This window comes from Cutaneotrichosporon cavernicola, assembly GCF_030864355.1.
Source record: "Cutaneotrichosporon cavernicola HIS019 DNA, chromosome: 1".
Taxonomy (NCBI): Eukaryota; Fungi; Basidiomycota; class Tremellomycetes; order Trichosporonales; family Trichosporonaceae; genus Cutaneotrichosporon; species Cutaneotrichosporon cavernicola.
The window spans coordinates 3,173,979-3,191,545 of NC_083393.1; the positions used below are offsets into that span (position 1 = coordinate 3,173,979).

The following is a 17,567-nucleotide window of genomic DNA, read 5'->3' on the forward strand; positions in this document are numbered from 1 at the left end:
GTATAAGTACTGGACGATATGGACAGATACCGCTATCAGAAGATCAGAACCCCTGCTGACATTCCAAACCCCTCCTGCCATGTCCCTCGACAAGTCGCTTCACAGTTCTCCCCGTCGTCCGTCAGACGGCACGCTCGCATCAATCCCGAACCCGCAGAGCCATCCCGTGGGCGACTCGACGGCAGTCGACCTCACAGCACTCGACGACAAGATTGTCAAGGACGTCGACGACGTCGTTGTCCCCGAGGACAAGAGCGATGATGAGACCTCTCCCACTCCTCCCCCCGTTGCATCTCAGCGCATGAAGTGGATCCTTCTGTTCATCTTTTCGCTGGCCTTCTTCATCGATGGTGAGTCCCTCTTTACCCGACCTAGCCAACTCCAGTCCTCTCCTACTCGGCCTTCTTCGTCCTCACGCGCGGCATCGCCGTGGATCTCAACATCAGCTTCGAGATGCAGTCCTGGATTATCACCAGTTACGCAGTCACGTTCGCCGCCTTTCTCCTCTTCTGGGGCCGCGTATCGGATCTCTACTCGGCAACATATGTGTTCACATACGGTTTCTTAGCCCTCGGTATCCTCAACCTCATCATTTCCTTCCTGCCGGAGAAATACTCGTTCCTTGTTATCCGCGCGCTGGCAGGAATCGCCGGAGCCGGACTCATCCCCTCGTCGTACAGGCTCATCGCACACGTCTTCGCCCCACACGAACTCGCCAAAGCATACACTCTATACGGCATGACTGGCGGCATCTCAAATGTCATGGGCGTCATTCTGGCTGGGTTTATCGAGTACATCCCGAACGGGGGACAGATGATTGCGTGGCGCTGGTTCTTCCGCATCGTCGCCATCATCGTCATCCCATTCTCACTCCTCTCGCTCCGCCTCGTGCCGCTGCAGCACGGCGGCCTAGCTGCCGGCTCGTCTCGATGGAAGCGCCTCGACGTGGGCGGCGCATTCCTCGCCCTCGCCGCTATTATCATGCTCATCCTCGGCCTCACCCTTGGCGCCAGCCACGGATGGCGTACCGCCGGCTTCCTCGTCCCCTTCCTTCTGTCCTTTATTCTCTTCCCGACATTCTTCGTATACGAAGCTTACCTCGGGGAGGAACGTGCGATGCTCCCAGCCAAGACCTGGCGCCTCCCCAACTTTGCCCTATTCATTGTCTTCTCGCTCCAGATCTACCCGTGGTGGGGTGTCAACTTTCTCGGCTTGATCGAAACTTGGATGAGCATCTACCACGAGCGCGCGATCGTCGCAGCCGTTCGTACCCTCCCCGAAGGCCTGGTGGCACTAGTGATCAGTGCCCTGCTGACGATGGTTCCCATCCTCGTCGCTCGTCCCCGCTGGACAGTGGCGACAGGCCAACTCTTTGGCGTGGTGGGATACATCCTCATGACGCGCCCCACCAGCCTCGTCGGCAAAGACTACTGGCGCTTCATCTTCCCAGGCATGCTTCTCGGCTCGGCAGGTAACATGGCCGCCTTCATCGGCACAAACGTCGCTATCATGACCAGCGTGCCCGCCGAGATGTCTGGTGTCACCGGCGCCGTCCTCCAGGTCGGCCTGCAACTCGGCGCTACCATCGGCTTTGCGACACAAGCGGGCCTCCTCACCGTCAACGAGGGCGGTCTCTCCAACCCCGAGAACCTGCGTGCCAGCTTCTACTTCCAGCTCGGGTGGTGTGCGCTCTTCCTCATCATGTTCCTCGTCTTCTACCGCCCGTCCAAGGCGCAGGCTGCGTCCACTGCCGACGCCGCCGAGCAGGCGCGCCCCATGGCCCATTAGGACATGTTAGATTGCGAGATTGCCTCCAGATTTCCATTGTAGACTTAGAACGCCTCAATGTAGCAACTCGCTTGTATGTTGTCGCTACCATGACAGCTGTTCAGCACTGGTCAGTCACTTTGCGGGATGCTCATGGCGAGTACGCAGGCAGCCATGACTGCCACCACGAATAGAAAAGAGTACCGCGTCAAGGTCCAGTGACGTCTGTGAACAGAGTTCACACGCGTAATCCTCATCGTTCGGTCAAGTGGGCCTCGACCGGCAGGATGAACATTTGACCCAGTTCCGCTCGGTTACTTAACACGGCCATTGAATCGTCAAATCAGATTACATACCATCCAAGGCTCGTGACTCTGGTCAGACGTTGAGCATGTTACTCCCGACCGGCCGCGGCCTAGTTAGTTCCCAGATGTATCTAGATCCGAGCGTAGCAGCATAAACCACTCCATTAACAGTGACAGTGGCCCCGGATATACCATGCTTTAACCGAACGACCCCGTATGGTGGATTGGTTCGAGTGGGTAAACCACTCTTGTTCTCGGTTGAGAGCCCAGCAAACCGAGGCTGGGGTATCGTGTTGCCCCGGATACGTCTGTTCTCAAGCCCACCTTGTGACTCCACTAGTCACGGGAATGGTGAGAATCCAGCAGATATCAAAAGGGCCATGAGTCGTAACCGAATGCCCAACCCATTCATCTCCTTTCAGCAAGCATGAGCGCATCCTTCAACGCAAAGGAGCAGCAGACATCGGTGCCCGATACGGGCGACGCACCGGCATCGGGCATCAACGCCAACACGGTCGTGCTGGGCCTCTTGGTCCTCGCCGTCATCTACTTCCTCATGCCGGGGGGTAAGAAGAACAAGGTGCCGTCGGGCCTCAATGCCGGGCAGGGACAGCGTGGCGCTGCTCCCAAAGCTGCGGCCGAGGACGACGACGAGGATTCATGGACGGCCAAGCTCAAGAGCCAGGATAAGAAAGCCGCCGTCTTCTTCGGGTCGCAGACGGGCACAGCGCAGGAGTACGCACTCAAGTGGGCCAAGGAGGCTCGGTCCAAGTTTGGCGTGTCGTCGCTTGTGCTCGACCCCGAACAAGTCGAGTTCAACAACCTCGACCGTGTGCCGAACAGCAAGGCTGTCGTGTTCGTCATGGCGTCCTACGGTGAGGGCGAGCCAACCGACAATGCAGAGGTGAGTTTATTTCTTCTTCAACGCTAATGTAAGGCGATGATGGAATTCCTCCTGGATGAAGATGTCCAGTTCAGCCATGGTGGTTCGCGTCTCGACAATCTCAACTACGTCATCTTTGGACTCGGCAACACGACATACGCAAAGTACAATGAAGTTGCGCGCAAGCTCGACGCCCGGCTGGAGGAACTTGGGGCCAACCGTATCGGCGGCCGCGGTGAGGGCGACGAGATTGCCGGCTCAGAGAAGGGATACATGGAATGGAAGGAGAGGATGTGGTCCGAGTTTGCCGATCGCCTCGAACTTGAGGCAGGCGCAGGCGCAGATATTGCAGACTTTAGCGTCACCGAGATCGGGCGCGAGACGGATAACAACACGTATCTTGGCGAGCTGTCCGAGCATGCGCTCAAGGTATCGACGGGTCGCGCACCTGCCCGTGGCATCTTCGACGCCAAGAACCCGTACCCGTCTCCCGTGATTGCGCGTGAACTGTTCGCTCTCGACGGCGAACGTAACTGCGTTCACCTCGAGTTTGATATTTCCGGCACAAACATTTCGTATTCTGCCGGCGACCACATTGCCATCTGGCCCTCCAACCCGGACATGGCTGTCGAGCGTTTCCTCAGTGTCCTGGGTCTTGCCGACAAGCGCGATGTCATTGTCGACGTCAAAGCTCTCGACCCTACCCTCGCGGCGGTCCCATTCCCGAACCCTTCCACATACGAGGCCATCTTCCGCAACTACCTTGAGCTCTCGGCGCTTGCGTCGCGCCAGACCCTCGCCACGCTCGCACAGTTCGCTCCTACTCCCCAAGCCCGCGCCATTTTGGAGAGGTGGGGATCCGACCCTGAAGTATACGACCGCGAGGTCGACAAGGCTCGTCTCCGCCCCGCTGAGGCGTTGCAACTCGCCACTGGAAACGACCCTTCTAACCCTAAAGACGCGGCTGTGTGGCCCATTCCCCTCGACCGTATCATCTCGCTCCTCCCACGCCAGAAACCGCGCTACTACTCCATCTCGTCGTCGTCCAAAATGTACCCGACCACTGTTCACGTCACGGCCGTCGTGCTGAAATACCAAACTCCCGAGTCCAAGATGCACGGCGACCAGCCTCGCTGGGTCTACGGCATGGGCTCCAACTTCCTCCAGTCTGTCCAGGAGAATCTGCGGTACGGCGACCTTGCTGGCGCCAACACGACTATCCGTCTTGAGGGCATGCCTACTCAAACGCCGACGTACCGCCTCAAGGGTCCGCGTGATGCGCATGTTCAAGGCAATGTCTTGCGCGTTCCCATCCACATTCGTCGCTCGACATTCCGCCTTCCTGCCAACACAAAGGTACCTGTGATCATGATTGGTCCCGGCACAGGCGTCGCCCCGTTCCGCGGCTTTGTGCAGGAACGAGTGGCCATGGCCCGCTCGGCCAAGCAGCGTAAGGGCGATGCCGCCCTTGCCGACTGGGGAGACATGTTCCTCTTCTACGGCTGTCGTCGGGAGGATGAGGACTTTCTCTACCGTGACGAATGGCCGCAATACGCCGCCGAGCTCGATGGAAAGCTCAAGATCCACACGGCATTCTCGCGCGGTCCGGAACGTAAGCCCGACGGTTCAAAGATCTACGTCCAGGACCTTATCTGGAATGCGCGCGATGCTCTCGTCCCCGCCATCCTTCACCACGGCGCATTCATCTACATCTGCGGCGACGCCAAGAGCATGGCCAAGGAAGTCGAGCGATGCCTGGCCCAGATGCTGGCCGATTACCGCGGCGGCACCCTCGAGGCCGAGGGATACGAGGAGCTCAAAAACCTCAAGGACAAGAAGCGCTTCCAGACTGATGTCTGGTCGTAGGCGAGGCGCCAATCGGCGTTTTGGAAACGCACTGTATCAGTACCCCATCAATAGTTTGCATAGCCCGAGATTTGTACCGAAATGAATTCAGCGTAAACGCGAGCGGGCTGTGAGAGGGCTGGGTTTGGACCTAGGCCGTCTGCGATGTGTCAGTGTCAGTCCGCAACGTTGCAACCTCAAATGTGGCGGGCAGCCAACAACTACTAGAACTTGAAATGTGGCGGGCCACCAATACGCTGCTCTCTTCACGAGGGGACTGGACCATCGCGGGCCTCTGAAGATGGGCCTGCACGAATCCATATACAGTAACAATGAATCTACAACACTCTCCGCGATTTACTTGGGCCGCTGGTCGTCGGGCGTGTCGGGCTGGTGCATGTAGTCGGCAGCGACAAACTCGGGGATGACAGACACGTGGGTAAACACGGCCTTGATGGTCGGGAGCTCCTCCATGATATTGGGCGAGTATCTGGTGTGAGCAAAGTGCCAAGTTAAGGATATAGACATACCGGAGGACAGTGTACATCTGCGGCACAAACGCCACGTCGGCGAGTGTCAATCTATCGCCATAACAGAATTTTCCTCCCGACGTCGTCTTGAGCAATGCCTCAAGCGCTTGCATCAGCCATGACTTCAACTGGCCTTGGCCTTACCGGTGAGGTACTCTGTCGAGCACTCGTTTGCCCATGGTTCAGCCTGTCCGCCGCATGCTTTGACGCGGTTAAGTGTCCGCATGCTGAGCATGGGGAAAAGGTCTCCGCAGAGTAAAGCGATAATTGAGCGGATCTGGGCTCGAGCTTTGGGGTCTTTCGGAAGCAAGGTATTTCCCGGAGGCGCATATGTTTCGTCGAGGTATTCCATGATGGCAGTGGACTGAGCCAATGCCCATTCCCCACCATTCTCACGGATGATGAGGGTCGGCACGCTCTGACCCGCGTTCAACGCCGAGTATTCGGGACTCTTCTGCTCGCCCTTGAGCAGGTGGATGTACTTTGTATCGTGTGGGATATTGTGGATGTTCATGACGGTGCGCACGCGCGCACTGGCCGACGAGCGGAAGTACGAGTAGAGGGTGAGCTTTGTTTCGGACATGATGAAGTGAGGGGTTGTGGTGGGTTGTGGTGGGTTGTGGTGGGTTGTGGTGGGTTGTGGTGGGTTGTGGTGAGTCGCGTTCCAGTCGTGGTTGGTTATCAAGAGGTGTCGGCATTCCCCAAGTTCAAGGTGAGCAGAGTGGGGTGGATCGATAACCCCAGTGGGCAAATCAACCGGCAAAACCACTCTAGATACCGCGGACAAACCAAGATACTTGAACATCCATGCTCCGCAATCTCCGACGCGTGTCAGGTCATGATGGTGATGGCTGATGGCGAGCTCCGCAGACTCGGCCGGTCAGGATCAGAGTGGGGGACAATGTGCTCGACAACTCTGGCGACACTGGCGTCTCTGGCCGACACAGGGACCACGACGGCTTTCCTGGTAACGACGCAAGTGCTCTGCCGAGTCCTTGTCGACGCAGTCGAGGCGCTAATCCACTCTACACATGCTTAATACCCACAGAACCCACAGAGCAGCGACAAGTCACAAATCTACCGTAGACCTAAACATTGACTTGACTGCATATGCCACAAACCGATACAACACTGCTACGTCCACCTTGCTTTTAAAGGTCCGAGACATTGTCGAGCCCCTGCCACGCCTTCCAGTAGTCCTGCTGGATCTTGCCACTCTCCGAGATGGCCCACTTGGTGGTAACGATCTGGTAGGCCGACTCGAACATGAAGGCCATCGAGCCCTCGCCGACCTTGTGGGGCTTGAGCTCGGCGTTGGTAGCCTTGGTAAACGTGTCGGCGTCCGGTCCGTGTGCCGTGTTCATGTTGTGCAGCGACGCGCCGCCAGGCATAAAGCCCTCGGCCTTTGCGTCGTAGACGCCCTCAATGTTTCCCATGAACTCGGCCATGACGTTGCGGTGGAACCAGGGCGGGCGGAACGTGTTCTCGCCAACGAGCCAACGAGGCGGGAAGATGACAAAGTCACACACGGCCGTGCCGGGCTGGTCGCCGGTCGGGGCGGTAAGGACAGTGAAGATGGATGGGTCGGGGTGGTCGTACGAGATGGTACCCATCGTGTTGAACTTGCGCAGGTCGTAGCGGTAGGGAACGTAGTTGCCAGAGTACGAGACGACGTCGTACGGCGAGTGACCCTGGTCATAGGTGAAGAGCTTGCCAACAAACTTGTTGACTACCGTGTAATCGCCCTTCTTGTTCTCGTAGGCGGCGACGGGCGACTCAAAGTCCTTGGCGTTGGCGAGGCCGTTTGAGCCGATCGGGCCAAGTTCGGGCAGCTGGAAGTGACCCTTGTAGAGTTCACAGATGAAGCCCTGCGCGCATTCCTGCGGGTTGGGGTCAACACGGTCGACGGTAAACTTGAGGCCGCGCTGGATGACGGCAATGTAGAGCGGCGAGACGGTCATCTTGCCAAACTCGGTGGTGATGAGAAGCTCTCCCTTGACAGGGACGATGAGGAAGTCGCCGTCCGAGTTGTAGAACGACTTGTTGCCCATGTTCTTGGAAAAGTTGTAAAAGTGAATCGCGATGCCGTCCTTGAGCTGCGTGTCGCCGGCACCGCCAAGAGTCACGATGCCGTCAACAAAGTCAACGTCCTCAGCACCCTCGAATGTGAGCGGGTCCCAACGGAGTTGCTGGGGCGTGGGCTCAATGTCGGGCGAGAACGGGTGGAAGCTCGAGAGCATCTTCTTGTTGCCATTGTAGGGCGAGAACGGCTGGTGCTGAACCGAAGGCCGAAGCTGTCGTCAGCTGCATACACAGAAATCCAAGCAGCGCAACTCACGCGATAAACCCAGGAGCGCTGGTTGAGGTGGCGGGGGGCGGTGAACGCAGTGCCAGAGATACACTCGGTGTACAGGCCATGGGGCGCCTTCTGGGGGTTGTTGCCAAGCTTGGGCAGCGAGTCGGGAACAGCCTGGGACTCGAAGTGGTTGCCAAAGCCGTCTGCGATGTGAGCGGGGGATGGAGCCGATCCAGCCGACACTACTTACGCTGGTACTTGAGGCCGGAGACGTCGATCTTGTCAGCGGGCATGGTGGATGGTTGGTTGGAGGTGGTGGGAAGCAAGTTGGTGCATGCGTTCCCCAGGTACTTATGGAGCGTCATGAATTGCCATGACAATGGCTTTGGACCGATGTTGAACCGAGACAGAGCCCAAAGCCCACCTTGAGAGGTACCCGTTAGAGATCATTGAGCCGAACAGAGTGACATTGCAACCACAGCCGTAACAACAGTGGCTTACCCGAGTGGGACCTCTTGGTTTCTCCGCGCTTCATCATCAAAGGTTTACCCGACCCACAGAAATCAAGAAATCAGTCTCCAGATGTCTCTTTTGTTCCATGTTGGCATGCATCCATTCATTCTCGGCCGACTCCAACTTTTGCCACCCAGAGCTTGCCCTGCACAATCAGCCATTCGTACTCGTCCCGCACTCATGCGTGCGTAAAACCGTTGATGATTCCTGTCTTGTTTCATTCGATCGACCCCACATGGCCCACTGATTCTTACTCCGCTAGGAAGAGGCGCATACCGTAACCCTCAGCGTCATGATAAGATTCCAGACCTGGAAACAACAGATTCCAGCGAGCGACGCGGCGAAAGCTGGTTGAATGCAGCACAAACAATCTGCCACTCACCACGTATTGCGAGCCTGGACTGTGCTCAGTCTAATGCATACACTACAGCTTTGCTCTTCGACTGTGCTCTTCGACCTCACCCGCACCGAGGCAGCAGAGACCGACGTGCCTCAGTACTGTATATTGCCAGTTCCTATCGTGTAGGTGTAGGTCTGAGCTGGGCCCAGAGATGGATGGCCGCCGTGCAAGGCCGCATGTTCTCCGGTCCATCTGGAGCGATTCGCTATCAGATAAAAAAACCATGCCACTCCCAACGAAGCGCTTATCCACGGCAGATGATCAGCGACGGAAATCCGGGTTCACACAGGTCGCCATAAGGCTGCGCAGACGCAGACAATCTCCAGAACGGTGCGCGGCCATGGAACCGGAAATGAGTAAAGTGGACGCACGGCGAGTCGAGCTTATTTCGACACATCACCCTATGCGCCGAGGTGGACGCACTGACTCAGCCGTGTTGCAGCAGCCAACCACGTGCGTCGCTTTATCCCTCCGCAGAATCCAGCCACGTGTTTTGCTTTATCCCCCCGCGTGGGTTGGTTTTGCCGTAAAAGATGTCGTGATACAGTGCTGGAAACCTTTACATTTTCACGTAATCCCCCATTATCAGATGGGATCCGGAGAATGGCCATCTGACCTCCGAAGGAAATCCGCAGGTGGACGCGGCCGTTCGGTAGTCGGGAAGGGGGCCGGGAAGGGGCCGGGAAGGGGCCCGTACGTCTCCGCGTTGGCGGCGTGGGGATGGTGCAAAAATGGTCAGCAGAGCTGTCGTCAATGTACGGTATAAGAGAACAAGAGGGGTCCCAGATCGACACTTACAGGTCGACACTTACCAGAAAAAACCTCACCATGAAGCACGGACTCATGAACCTCCTCGTCGGGTTCCCGACCTTCCTTGCATTTGGGTAAGATTTTTCTTTTGGATTGTATTCTGACGCCAGATACTCGCTCACATTTTTTGGCGGGATCATGTCCTATCCCTCCTTCTATCGGGAATATGAGATGTTGGATACAGCAACGACAAAGGGCGCACTCAAGCGCCACAACTCGCTGCTCCAGGGTGTCGCAAACGGCATGACCAACCTCGGTGGCGCATTTGCCTGTTTGGTCGTTCTGTATTACGGAAACCGCCTCGGACGCAGGAAGATGAGTTTCATCGGCGGCGTCATTGCCATTATTGGGACCGTCATCTTCTGCACTTCGTACTCGTTTGCCCAGATTCTCGTCTCGCGCTTCATCCAGGGGATCGGGATCGGAATTGGTATCGCTACTGTTCCCGTGTGGCAGTCGGAATTGGCGACAACCAAGAACCGTTCGGCACACGTTATTGTCGATGGAATCATGGTCTCGGGTGGATTCATGGTCGCATCTTGGGTCACATACGGTTTCTCCAAGGCTACCACCGAGGATTCTTGGCAATGGCGCGTACCGGGTATCCTTATCGGTCTCTTCTCTCTCCCTATTGTCGGAGGGTCGTTCATGTTCCCCGAGTCGCCGCGATGGCTCGTCATGCAAGGTCGCATCGATGAGGCTCGCGAGATTTTCGAGGACATGTTCCAAGGCTCTGAAGACCCCGATATCGTCGACAATACCCTCAATGCCGCTGTCCGGGTTAACGAGACGGTCACAAATACAAAATGGACCAACCTCTTCCGCATGGGAAAGGACAAGATGGCCTGGCGCCTCTTCCTCGCCGTCACCGTCCAGTGGTTCACCCAGATGAATGGAGCCGGTATCATTACAGCCTACGCCAACCAGCTGTTTGGCGCCATTGGACTCAAACACGACACGGCCAAGATCGTCGCCTCCGTTGCCCTCACGTACAAGTTCTTCACGTGCTTTATCGCCTTTTTTGTGATTGAGCGCGTTGGCCGCCGCGCACTCTTCATCACCTCGGGCGTGGGAATGGCCGTGTCCATGTTCGTACTTGCCATCTGCGGCTCCCAGACCACCGCCACAAATCTCGCCCCAGCCTACGTCGCCATCGTGTTCGTTTTCATCTTCCTCTTCTTCCTCCCCCTCGCTTTCCTTGGCGTCAACTTCCTTTACTGCCAGGAGATCATTAGCACCCCGTTCCGCGCCCCGGCTGGCGGCATCTCTTCTGCCACTCTCTGGCTCTCCCAGTTCGTCCTTGCCCTCACCACCCCACTCTCCCTCGAAGTCCTCCAGTGGAAGACGTACATCGTCTGGGGATGTGCCAGCGCCATCATTCCGCCCGTCGTATACCTCTACTACCCAGAGACCACCAACCTCTCCATGGAGGAGCTGGAGGGCATCTGGTTCTCTCCCGGTCTTCACGGCCCTGTCAAGGAGGCCGCGCACCTCCGCGCCCTCAAGGCACAGGGTGTCACCGAAAAGTCGGTTCTGGATGGCGAAGTCTTCGCCAACGACAAGACCAGGGCAACCGTAATGGTTGAGAATGTCTAACTGCATTGTACAGCATTTCATTTAGATTGATAGATTGAATTTAGAGTCCCCGAGGTTCACCAAAGCATTTGTAGCCGTGGATGCACACAATCACATAGACACTCTGCTACGATGCGGCGGAGCGGAAGTGGAACGACGAGTCGAAGGCGAGATGTGAGTCGTGTACGTGTTCATCACCGTCACCGGGCCCACCCACGAACAGCTCGTCGAACTCGCGCACGCCAGAGCTTGTCGCGATCACGCCAAACGCGTCCTGCAACAAGCCGCCGATGTAATCGAGCTCATTGATGACCTCCTGCATTGCCAGCGCGTACGCGAAGAAGAGGAGATGCCGACCGCCGCAGCTCACGCTGCGCCGCTTGACGACGTCGAGTTGACGGATTGCGTCGACCAGGCGCTCGCGCGCCTCCTCCGCTGGTGGCAGGTACGGCGGCATGGGGAGGCGGAGGCGGAACCCCGCCGACAGCGTGTAGAAGTACAGAATGATGCTGCCGGCCATTTCGCGCTGCTGCTTGTTGACAGGGAGGACAAAGGCCTGGCGGATGCTTTGGTCCCTGCGATCAGCCCATAACCACGACAAAGAACACGCACCATTCAGACCGTGTGGCCACGCAACGCATGCTGTGCAGCCGGTCGAGCACGCGCTCGCAGCTGAGAAGGACCTCGTGATAAAAGGCGGACGCGAATGGACCCTTGAGACGCGGCTCGTTCTTCGCGTGACCCAGCAGGCCGCGCAGCTCCCCCAGTTGGCCCTGGAGGTGGATTTCCATCGCCATGAACTGGAGCACATCTTTGCTGAGGTGGTGCTCTACTGGCGCTGGCGCTGCTGGCGGAAGTAGCGCAGTCCGTTCCGTTGGCAGCTCTGGTGTGTATGATGGATCGGACTCATAGGTCCGGCCAGGAGTTGGATCGGCTCCACGGACGTAAGTTGTTACCAGCCTGGAGTACAGGTATGACAGGTCCAAGAAGAAGCTACGTCAGCGCCCGTCAGAGATCCACTCACTCCCCCAGACCCATGCGCAATTCGCGCCGCGCAGTGAACGGCCACCACCAACGCGTGACAACGGCTGCCCATACCACGCCCGCGACAATGCACGCAGTACGCTTCAAGGCGATTGTGACAGCAGACAGAGCCATGTCACGCAAGTTGTACGAGTAGAGGCACGTCAAGTTCTGTCGTCAGCGAGGACGGCAGTCAGGGTTTCTCACGTAGGTCAAAAGGACAAAAATTCCAGTGAGCCTGTATTCAGGCATCTGGGTGATGATGTAGAAGCAGGGGAGGGAGAAGAGGAAGCCGAAGATGGGTAGGGCGACTGGATCAAATGGGAACAGCTGGCAAGCGATAACCGCAACGACACCTCCCATGCTGCTGTTAGCTGGCTTTAAGAATCCGGATAATTACTCACATGGTCCCAGCTGTCCGGGTGAAGGACCTGATGTCAGTTACGAATGGACAGCTGCAGCTCACAAGAAGTTTGTCTGCCCCACAGTTTTGCTCATAGTACCAAAGTACGTGATCAGTGCCCATTCCCCGTGGTAATCGATAAAGAAGGGGCGTGTGGTTTCGGCGAACGCCGGCGCAGCCAGAATGGCGCCGCCAAGGCCTGTCTTGATCGCGTAGCGAAGGTCTGGCTCGCTGAGGCGTGTTCCAAGCTCCCAAAGGAACTGGGACAGTCGCTGACGGAACGACATGCTTGCCCGTGCAGGGGTTAGGAGAGTACCTCGCTCGTCGCGCTGGGTTTTCGGGAACAGTGGTGGTTGCAGCTTGCTCGGGTCCATGGGGACCAGTTTCTCTGCGGATCAGCAAGGTCGTGCGGAGCATGTACGAAACTGCTTGTATAGGAAGTTGGCCTTCTTCCTGGGGGACTTCCGCCACGGAGCAATAATGGAGCGGAGCTGGTCCCAGGCCGAGACCGGCGGAGAGTCGATGATCTGGAGTCAGCTGGCGATAGCAGTGCTGCTCACTTCATTGACAGTTCCCAGAAGGAAAAGGAGCTCTCCAGCGAACTCCTCCATGGTGAAGAGGAAACTGCTGTTAGCTGGCAACCAGAGGAGGGGACTCACAAGTAGACAAGGAAGATGACCTCATTCGGACCGTCGTCGTCGTCCTCATTCACGCTTAAGAGTAATGTGCGGTGCTGCGGCTCCTGTCCCTCGTCACTGCTGCTGCTGTCGTTGTCCGAGTCGTAGACGCCTTTACGACGGCGAGGGCCGGCATAGATGCGCTTGATGGCCCGGCCTGAGGATCGGCTGAAATCACTCAACGCTTCAGCCACAGCTGCACGCGTGCCAGGGACGTCGGCCTCTTCGGTGTCCTCCTTCGACTGCGCCCCAAAGACCTCCTCAATTGCGTCGAGTGCCTCGTCGCATTTGCCCTGGTGTGAGTGGAATTAAGGGAGACAACCTACAACCAGGCGGTCCATGTCACCTCCTGTCATACGCTGCAGCTTGTGGAAAAGTTGAAGGCTCAGTTCGACGTCTGCTTCTTCCTCGATTGATACAGTCGGAAGATCGCCTAACTCGTAGATCACTGAATCAGCCACGTTATGGCTGCGTTTCTCGGCCTGCGCGAGGTCGATCCTTCCGTCACGGTTGGCACGGAGGAGTGCCTCCTGCAGACGGGTGCTGGATCGCATGGCGGCCAGGTGCTGCGCGAGACGCGCCATGCTCCCAATAGCCGCATCGTAGAGTTCCAGCTTCACGCCCCGCATTCGCGGGTCGATCAGCCTCTCGTGTTTGGCCTCGGCAAGGTTTGCATTGAGGGACTTGAACGCGGCACCGTGTGCCTTGACGGCTTGGGCCAGCGGCATGCGGTTCTTCTTGGCATGGGGCTGCTCGAGGAGGAAAGTGGAGCAGAGGATGTCGAGGAGCGTGGAGAACCCGTCAAGTGACTTGGTCATTGATCCTTGCAATCGTGTTGTTGCGGAGACAGGCTTGACTGTGAAGCAGACGACGTTGGTGATGGTGACTGATGTCAGCTGTATGCTATCCCGATGGCTCACCTCCGACCAACATGATCAGGAATACTTCCTTGACCTGTATCACACCCCCTTCCCTCACGACTACAATGAGGAGCACAATAGCCGCCAACGATGACCCTGGTGTCAGCGTTATCAGTGAGGAGGCCTACCAGAATTGAAACTCGGGTTGTTGACCCATTGCTTGAGCCAGGCGAGTGCAGTCAACGAGCCGCCGATACACACAACGCACACTGTCCAGCCACTGAGCTCGTTGGCCCAGTCCCAGGTGTCGCCATCTGATGGGGAAAGGAAGTTAAAGAAGCGGACGATACCGAAGGAGAGCAGCGATACGGGCACAGCCAGACCCGTGAGGGTGAGACAATACCGTGTGGACAGGATCATGTTCCCCATCGTGCGCGCGGGTATGAACTGGTGTCAGCCTTGTCCCGGCGGAGTAGCGACAAGACGCACCATGAGAACTATCGTGGCAACCAAATGCGACATGTGCGATGGGACTGGGTGAGTTCTGCCATTCGAGTCAGTCTTCCTCTGTATGGACAGCAGGCGTGATAGTTGAGGCACGAAGGTGAATAACGAGGCGATCAAGTACGCCAACCCGCACTTGAAGACGGGAGCCCAGTATGGCGGTAGAGTCCATGACCATCGGGATGTTTCTATTGTTAGCTGGCAGAAGGACGGAAACGACATACGAGGCTTCTTTGCTGCTGCACTTGGCGACACAGGCGTTTGGTGCCCTCCACTTGGTGTCTCTGCTCCAACAGGAGGAAGAGGAGAAGCGACCCGAGGCTGCTCCATTGTGACGATGGATGGCCGGTCGTCCCCAACCGCGAAGTATGACGATTGCGCTACATCTTCGTCGGATTCTTCGTTAGTCTCGGTGACACTGGAAACGCGAGGGAGGTGATACGACACGGTGCGTGTTGCGCGAACAGGCGTGTCTAGTGATCCGTATCCGGAGCGCCGACTTCCCACAGAACTGTCTCGATGGCGACTTGGCGTGTGGTTGGCATCGTCATGGGCCGGCATCACGAGGTCCTGCAGACTCTCCCAATCGGGGAGGTAGTCGTTCTGTGGCGATACAGTGGCTGCAGCGGGAGAAGCCTCCCGCGTCTGGCCTGAGTGTGGACGGAGAAGGTCGCGCTGTGGTCCTGCCCATCCAGAAGAAGGAAGCGAGGAAGGTGCAGGTGGCCTCCCACGGCCACGGTACGGCGATGCAGAGGAGGGACCAGGCGTCGCTCGCAGGCTGCTGCCGACGCTGATGCGATGGGAAAGGTGCGGTCGCTTGACCTGCGCCGACACAGAGCGTCGCCCCCACGGTTCCGGGTGGGGGGGCGGGTGGGTGGTCGCAGTTGGCGTCGTCGCCTCGTCCTCGGCATCGTTCTCAGTCGAGGTTGAGACGTTCATGTCTGACAGGATGGAGGAGGGGATGGGGGAGATGTCGGTGGAGACGCTGGGACGCGTCGACGTAGGAGAGCTCCAGTTCCGTCCTGTCGACATGGTGAGCGAGTGATGAGTTGAGGAATGAGAGGAGTCAAGATGCCAGATGGTAGATGATCAAGAGAGTGCCTCTAGAAGCTGTCTGCACAATGGGCAAACAAACTGTGGAGACTCCAGCAGATTTCAGGGTAAGTCTAATGGGGTCTCCAAGCGTGACAATAATAAACAATACTTGGTAAACCTAACTTGCTTGTTTCAACTTGTTTCATTATCTCCATCAGTCTCTCAAAGAATCTCAACTCTTGCTCATGGAGAGGAAATCAGCCCGCCTCGACTCTACAGCCTTTCCCCACATCTATGAGCGCGTCATTGCAAACTCGCCATACGAGCTCCTGCTACGACTCCGGCTCGTAAACCGGGCCTCACTTATGTTGGCCGACTCGGTTCTCTTCGAGCACGTCGCCTTCTCTCACAAAGATGGGGCGGTCAACGACCCCAGGATACCTTCCAAGAGCCTTCCCTCGCAGGTGTATGCTCGATCCCTCTCCGCGGCGTCGGCGTCGTCATCACTGAGACGCTTACCCGTCCCCGCCTTCATGAGCGGGACGTTCGGTATTCTAACCGTTCCCCCGCACGGGGGTTGGGAGCACACACGCGTACTTGACTTTGAGACGGCGGTGCGTGTCCTCGGCCCTTACTTTGAGGATCTAGTCGAGTTTCCAGTCTTGCACACCGTGCGGCGGCGCGCGTGGATTGCCGACCTGATGCCGACGCATACCTTCCTCGACGTACTCCGCGTCCCCCCACCCGGGCAATTCGACTCACGGATCAACACTCTGGTTCGGGGAGTGAAAAGGCACGTGGTCCTTGTGCTGTATGATCCGTTGTGGGAGGGTCTCGCGGCGCCATTCAAGGTCAACGTGCCGTTCTGGGACGTCGACACCCACGCCGTCTTCCTCTTCCGGCCATGCCCACGGGACGAGCGGTTCCTAGCCCCTGCGCCGAAACAACTAAAGGAAGGGCGAACTGAGACCTTCCTGCGCTTCTTTTACTCCCTCGTTGCGGATCGCTACCACGCATCGTACACGCTAGTCGGACTCGAGAATATCCCTCCGTATATTCTCGCCGCGGAGCTCGACGTGAGCTCTGACGATCTGCTCCTCGCCGCTGCTTACCAGAGCACGGGTCACCATGATCACTGGGCTCGCGTCGTGAAGGACCACACGATTGAGGCGATCCGCGCTCTTTCTACCGACGCTGGCGAATTCCTCAGCGACGACGAGGAGTTCCTGGAACTCGATGACGTCGTAGAGGTGCTCACGTGTGACGAGTATCGTGCTCGTGAGGGCGAGGATGTCTGGGTGCGCGAGTCGTTTGGCGACGTGCTCCCAGGTCTGCTCGGGAGCTGAGAGACAAGTACCATGGGCCGGGCAGATCTGAGATTGGCAAGTTTTCACTCATCTCGATGCCACGGCGCTCTCCTTCGAGCCCACGATTAGAAACTACTGAATCGCTGGCTACGTGACTCATTGAACTCATACCGCTAAGGCCGGTGAGCCGTGGGGCCCACCGAGCTGCTGACTGTGTGCTGTTCCGACACGTCGAGCTGGGGTGACTGTCGTGGACCCCGATCTGTCAGCCAAGTGCTTCCTCGCCCGCGCCCACCCGGTTTCGGCGCAACCAAGTTGAGCACGTGACCTGCGCCGTTTCGTCTCCCTGGCAGCGATGTGTGGACCCATACGCGCGTGGTGACTTGTACGCGGATCTGAGCGGGTCGAGGGGGACCGTGGAGGAGAGGCATGACCTACGGGCCAAGTTGAAGCTCGATGACATTCCTAGATGAGTACATACAGGTGCTGCCAAGATGCTACTGTTGCGCCCTCATAGCTGCTCTTGCGTCCTCAACTCTGGTCCTATGACTAGGCTGGCTCGATTCCAATGTCAATCAGATCCAGGTTGGATACGACGTAGGGCGAAATTGCGATGGCCGTCCCCTCTCAGGGTGAGGTCTTGTGACACATTGCAATGTGGATGCTTCGTGGATACTTTGTTGCAGACGTTGGATCGGAACGGTCGAGTCACGGAAAAGGGAATGGACAAACAAATTCGTCATTCTCACAGTCACTTTGGTACATCACATCACGAGACTCGGGTACCTTTCACCTTTTTTTTTGCACAGCGATAGCAGCCATGGCTGTTTTACC

The 17,567-nt window shown here is 57.4% G+C and overlaps 7 protein-coding genes across 7 annotated transcripts; 4 read left to right on the top strand and 3 right to left on the bottom strand.

The window, feature by feature from the left end:
• Nucleotides 1-79: 79 nt before the first annotated feature.
• On the top strand, nt 80-1,788 carry CcaverHIS019_0111830 (uncharacterized protein; the record flags this gene model as incomplete). The annotated part of the gene is made up of 2 exons (XM_060596771.1): nt 80-350; nt 386-1,788. 2 exons carry the CDS (start codon nt 80-82, stop codon nt 1,786-1,788), a joined length of 1,674 nt encoding a protein of 557 aa, XP_060453731.1.
• Nucleotides 1,789-2,499: 711 nt separating this feature from the next.
• Nucleotides 2,500-4,821, top strand: cprA (uncharacterized protein; the record flags this gene model as incomplete). The annotated part of the gene is made up of 2 exons (XM_060596772.1): nt 2,500-2,976; nt 3,010-4,821. The coding sequence occupies 2 exons, from the start codon at nt 2,500-2,502 to the stop codon at nt 4,819-4,821; spliced, it is 2,289 nt and encodes a 762-aa protein (XP_060453732.1).
• A 336-nt stretch (nt 4,822-5,157) lies between these two features.
• CcaverHIS019_0111850 (uncharacterized protein) lies at nt 5,158-5,913 on the bottom strand (the record flags this gene model as incomplete). Its single annotated transcript, XM_060596773.1, has 3 exons — nt 5,158-5,290; nt 5,331-5,436; nt 5,475-5,913. 3 exons carry the CDS (start codon nt 5,911-5,913, stop codon nt 5,158-5,160), a joined length of 678 nt encoding a protein of 225 aa, XP_060453733.1.
• Nucleotides 5,914-6,481: 568 nt separating this feature from the next.
• Nucleotides 6,482-7,919, bottom strand: CcaverHIS019_0111860 (uncharacterized protein; the record flags this gene model as incomplete). Its single annotated transcript, XM_060596774.1, has 3 exons — nt 6,482-7,624; nt 7,669-7,829; nt 7,877-7,919. The coding sequence occupies 3 exons, from the start codon at nt 7,917-7,919 to the stop codon at nt 6,482-6,484; spliced, it is 1,347 nt and encodes a 448-aa protein (XP_060453734.1).
• Nucleotides 7,920-9,367: 1,448 nt separating this feature from the next.
• CcaverHIS019_0111870 (uncharacterized protein) lies at nt 9,368-10,945 on the top strand (the record flags this gene model as incomplete). The annotated part of the gene is made up of 2 exons (XM_060596775.1): nt 9,368-9,423; nt 9,460-10,945. 2 exons carry the CDS (start codon nt 9,368-9,370, stop codon nt 10,943-10,945), a joined length of 1,542 nt encoding a protein of 513 aa, XP_060453735.1.
• A 106-nt stretch (nt 10,946-11,051) lies between these two features.
• CcaverHIS019_0111880 (uncharacterized protein) lies at nt 11,052-15,423 on the bottom strand (the record flags this gene model as incomplete). The annotated part of the gene is made up of 14 exons (XM_060596776.1): nt 11,052-11,499; nt 11,537-11,917; nt 11,949-12,118; nt 12,155-12,311; nt 12,352-12,378; nt 12,414-12,738; nt 12,772-12,877; nt 12,911-12,974; nt 13,010-13,320; nt 13,354-13,913; nt 13,948-14,043; nt 14,076-14,334; nt 14,377-14,420; nt 14,616-15,423. The coding sequence occupies 14 exons, from the start codon at nt 15,421-15,423 to the stop codon at nt 11,052-11,054; spliced, it is 3,756 nt and encodes a 1,251-aa protein (XP_060453736.1).
• A 248-nt stretch (nt 15,424-15,671) lies between these two features.
• CcaverHIS019_0111890 (uncharacterized protein) lies at nt 15,672-16,772 on the top strand (the record flags this gene model as incomplete). Its single annotated transcript, XM_060596777.1, has 1 exon — nt 15,672-16,772. One exon carries the CDS (start codon nt 15,672-15,674, stop codon nt 16,770-16,772), a length of 1,101 nt encoding a protein of 366 aa, XP_060453737.1.
• Nucleotides 16,773-17,567: the final 795 nt, after the last annotated feature.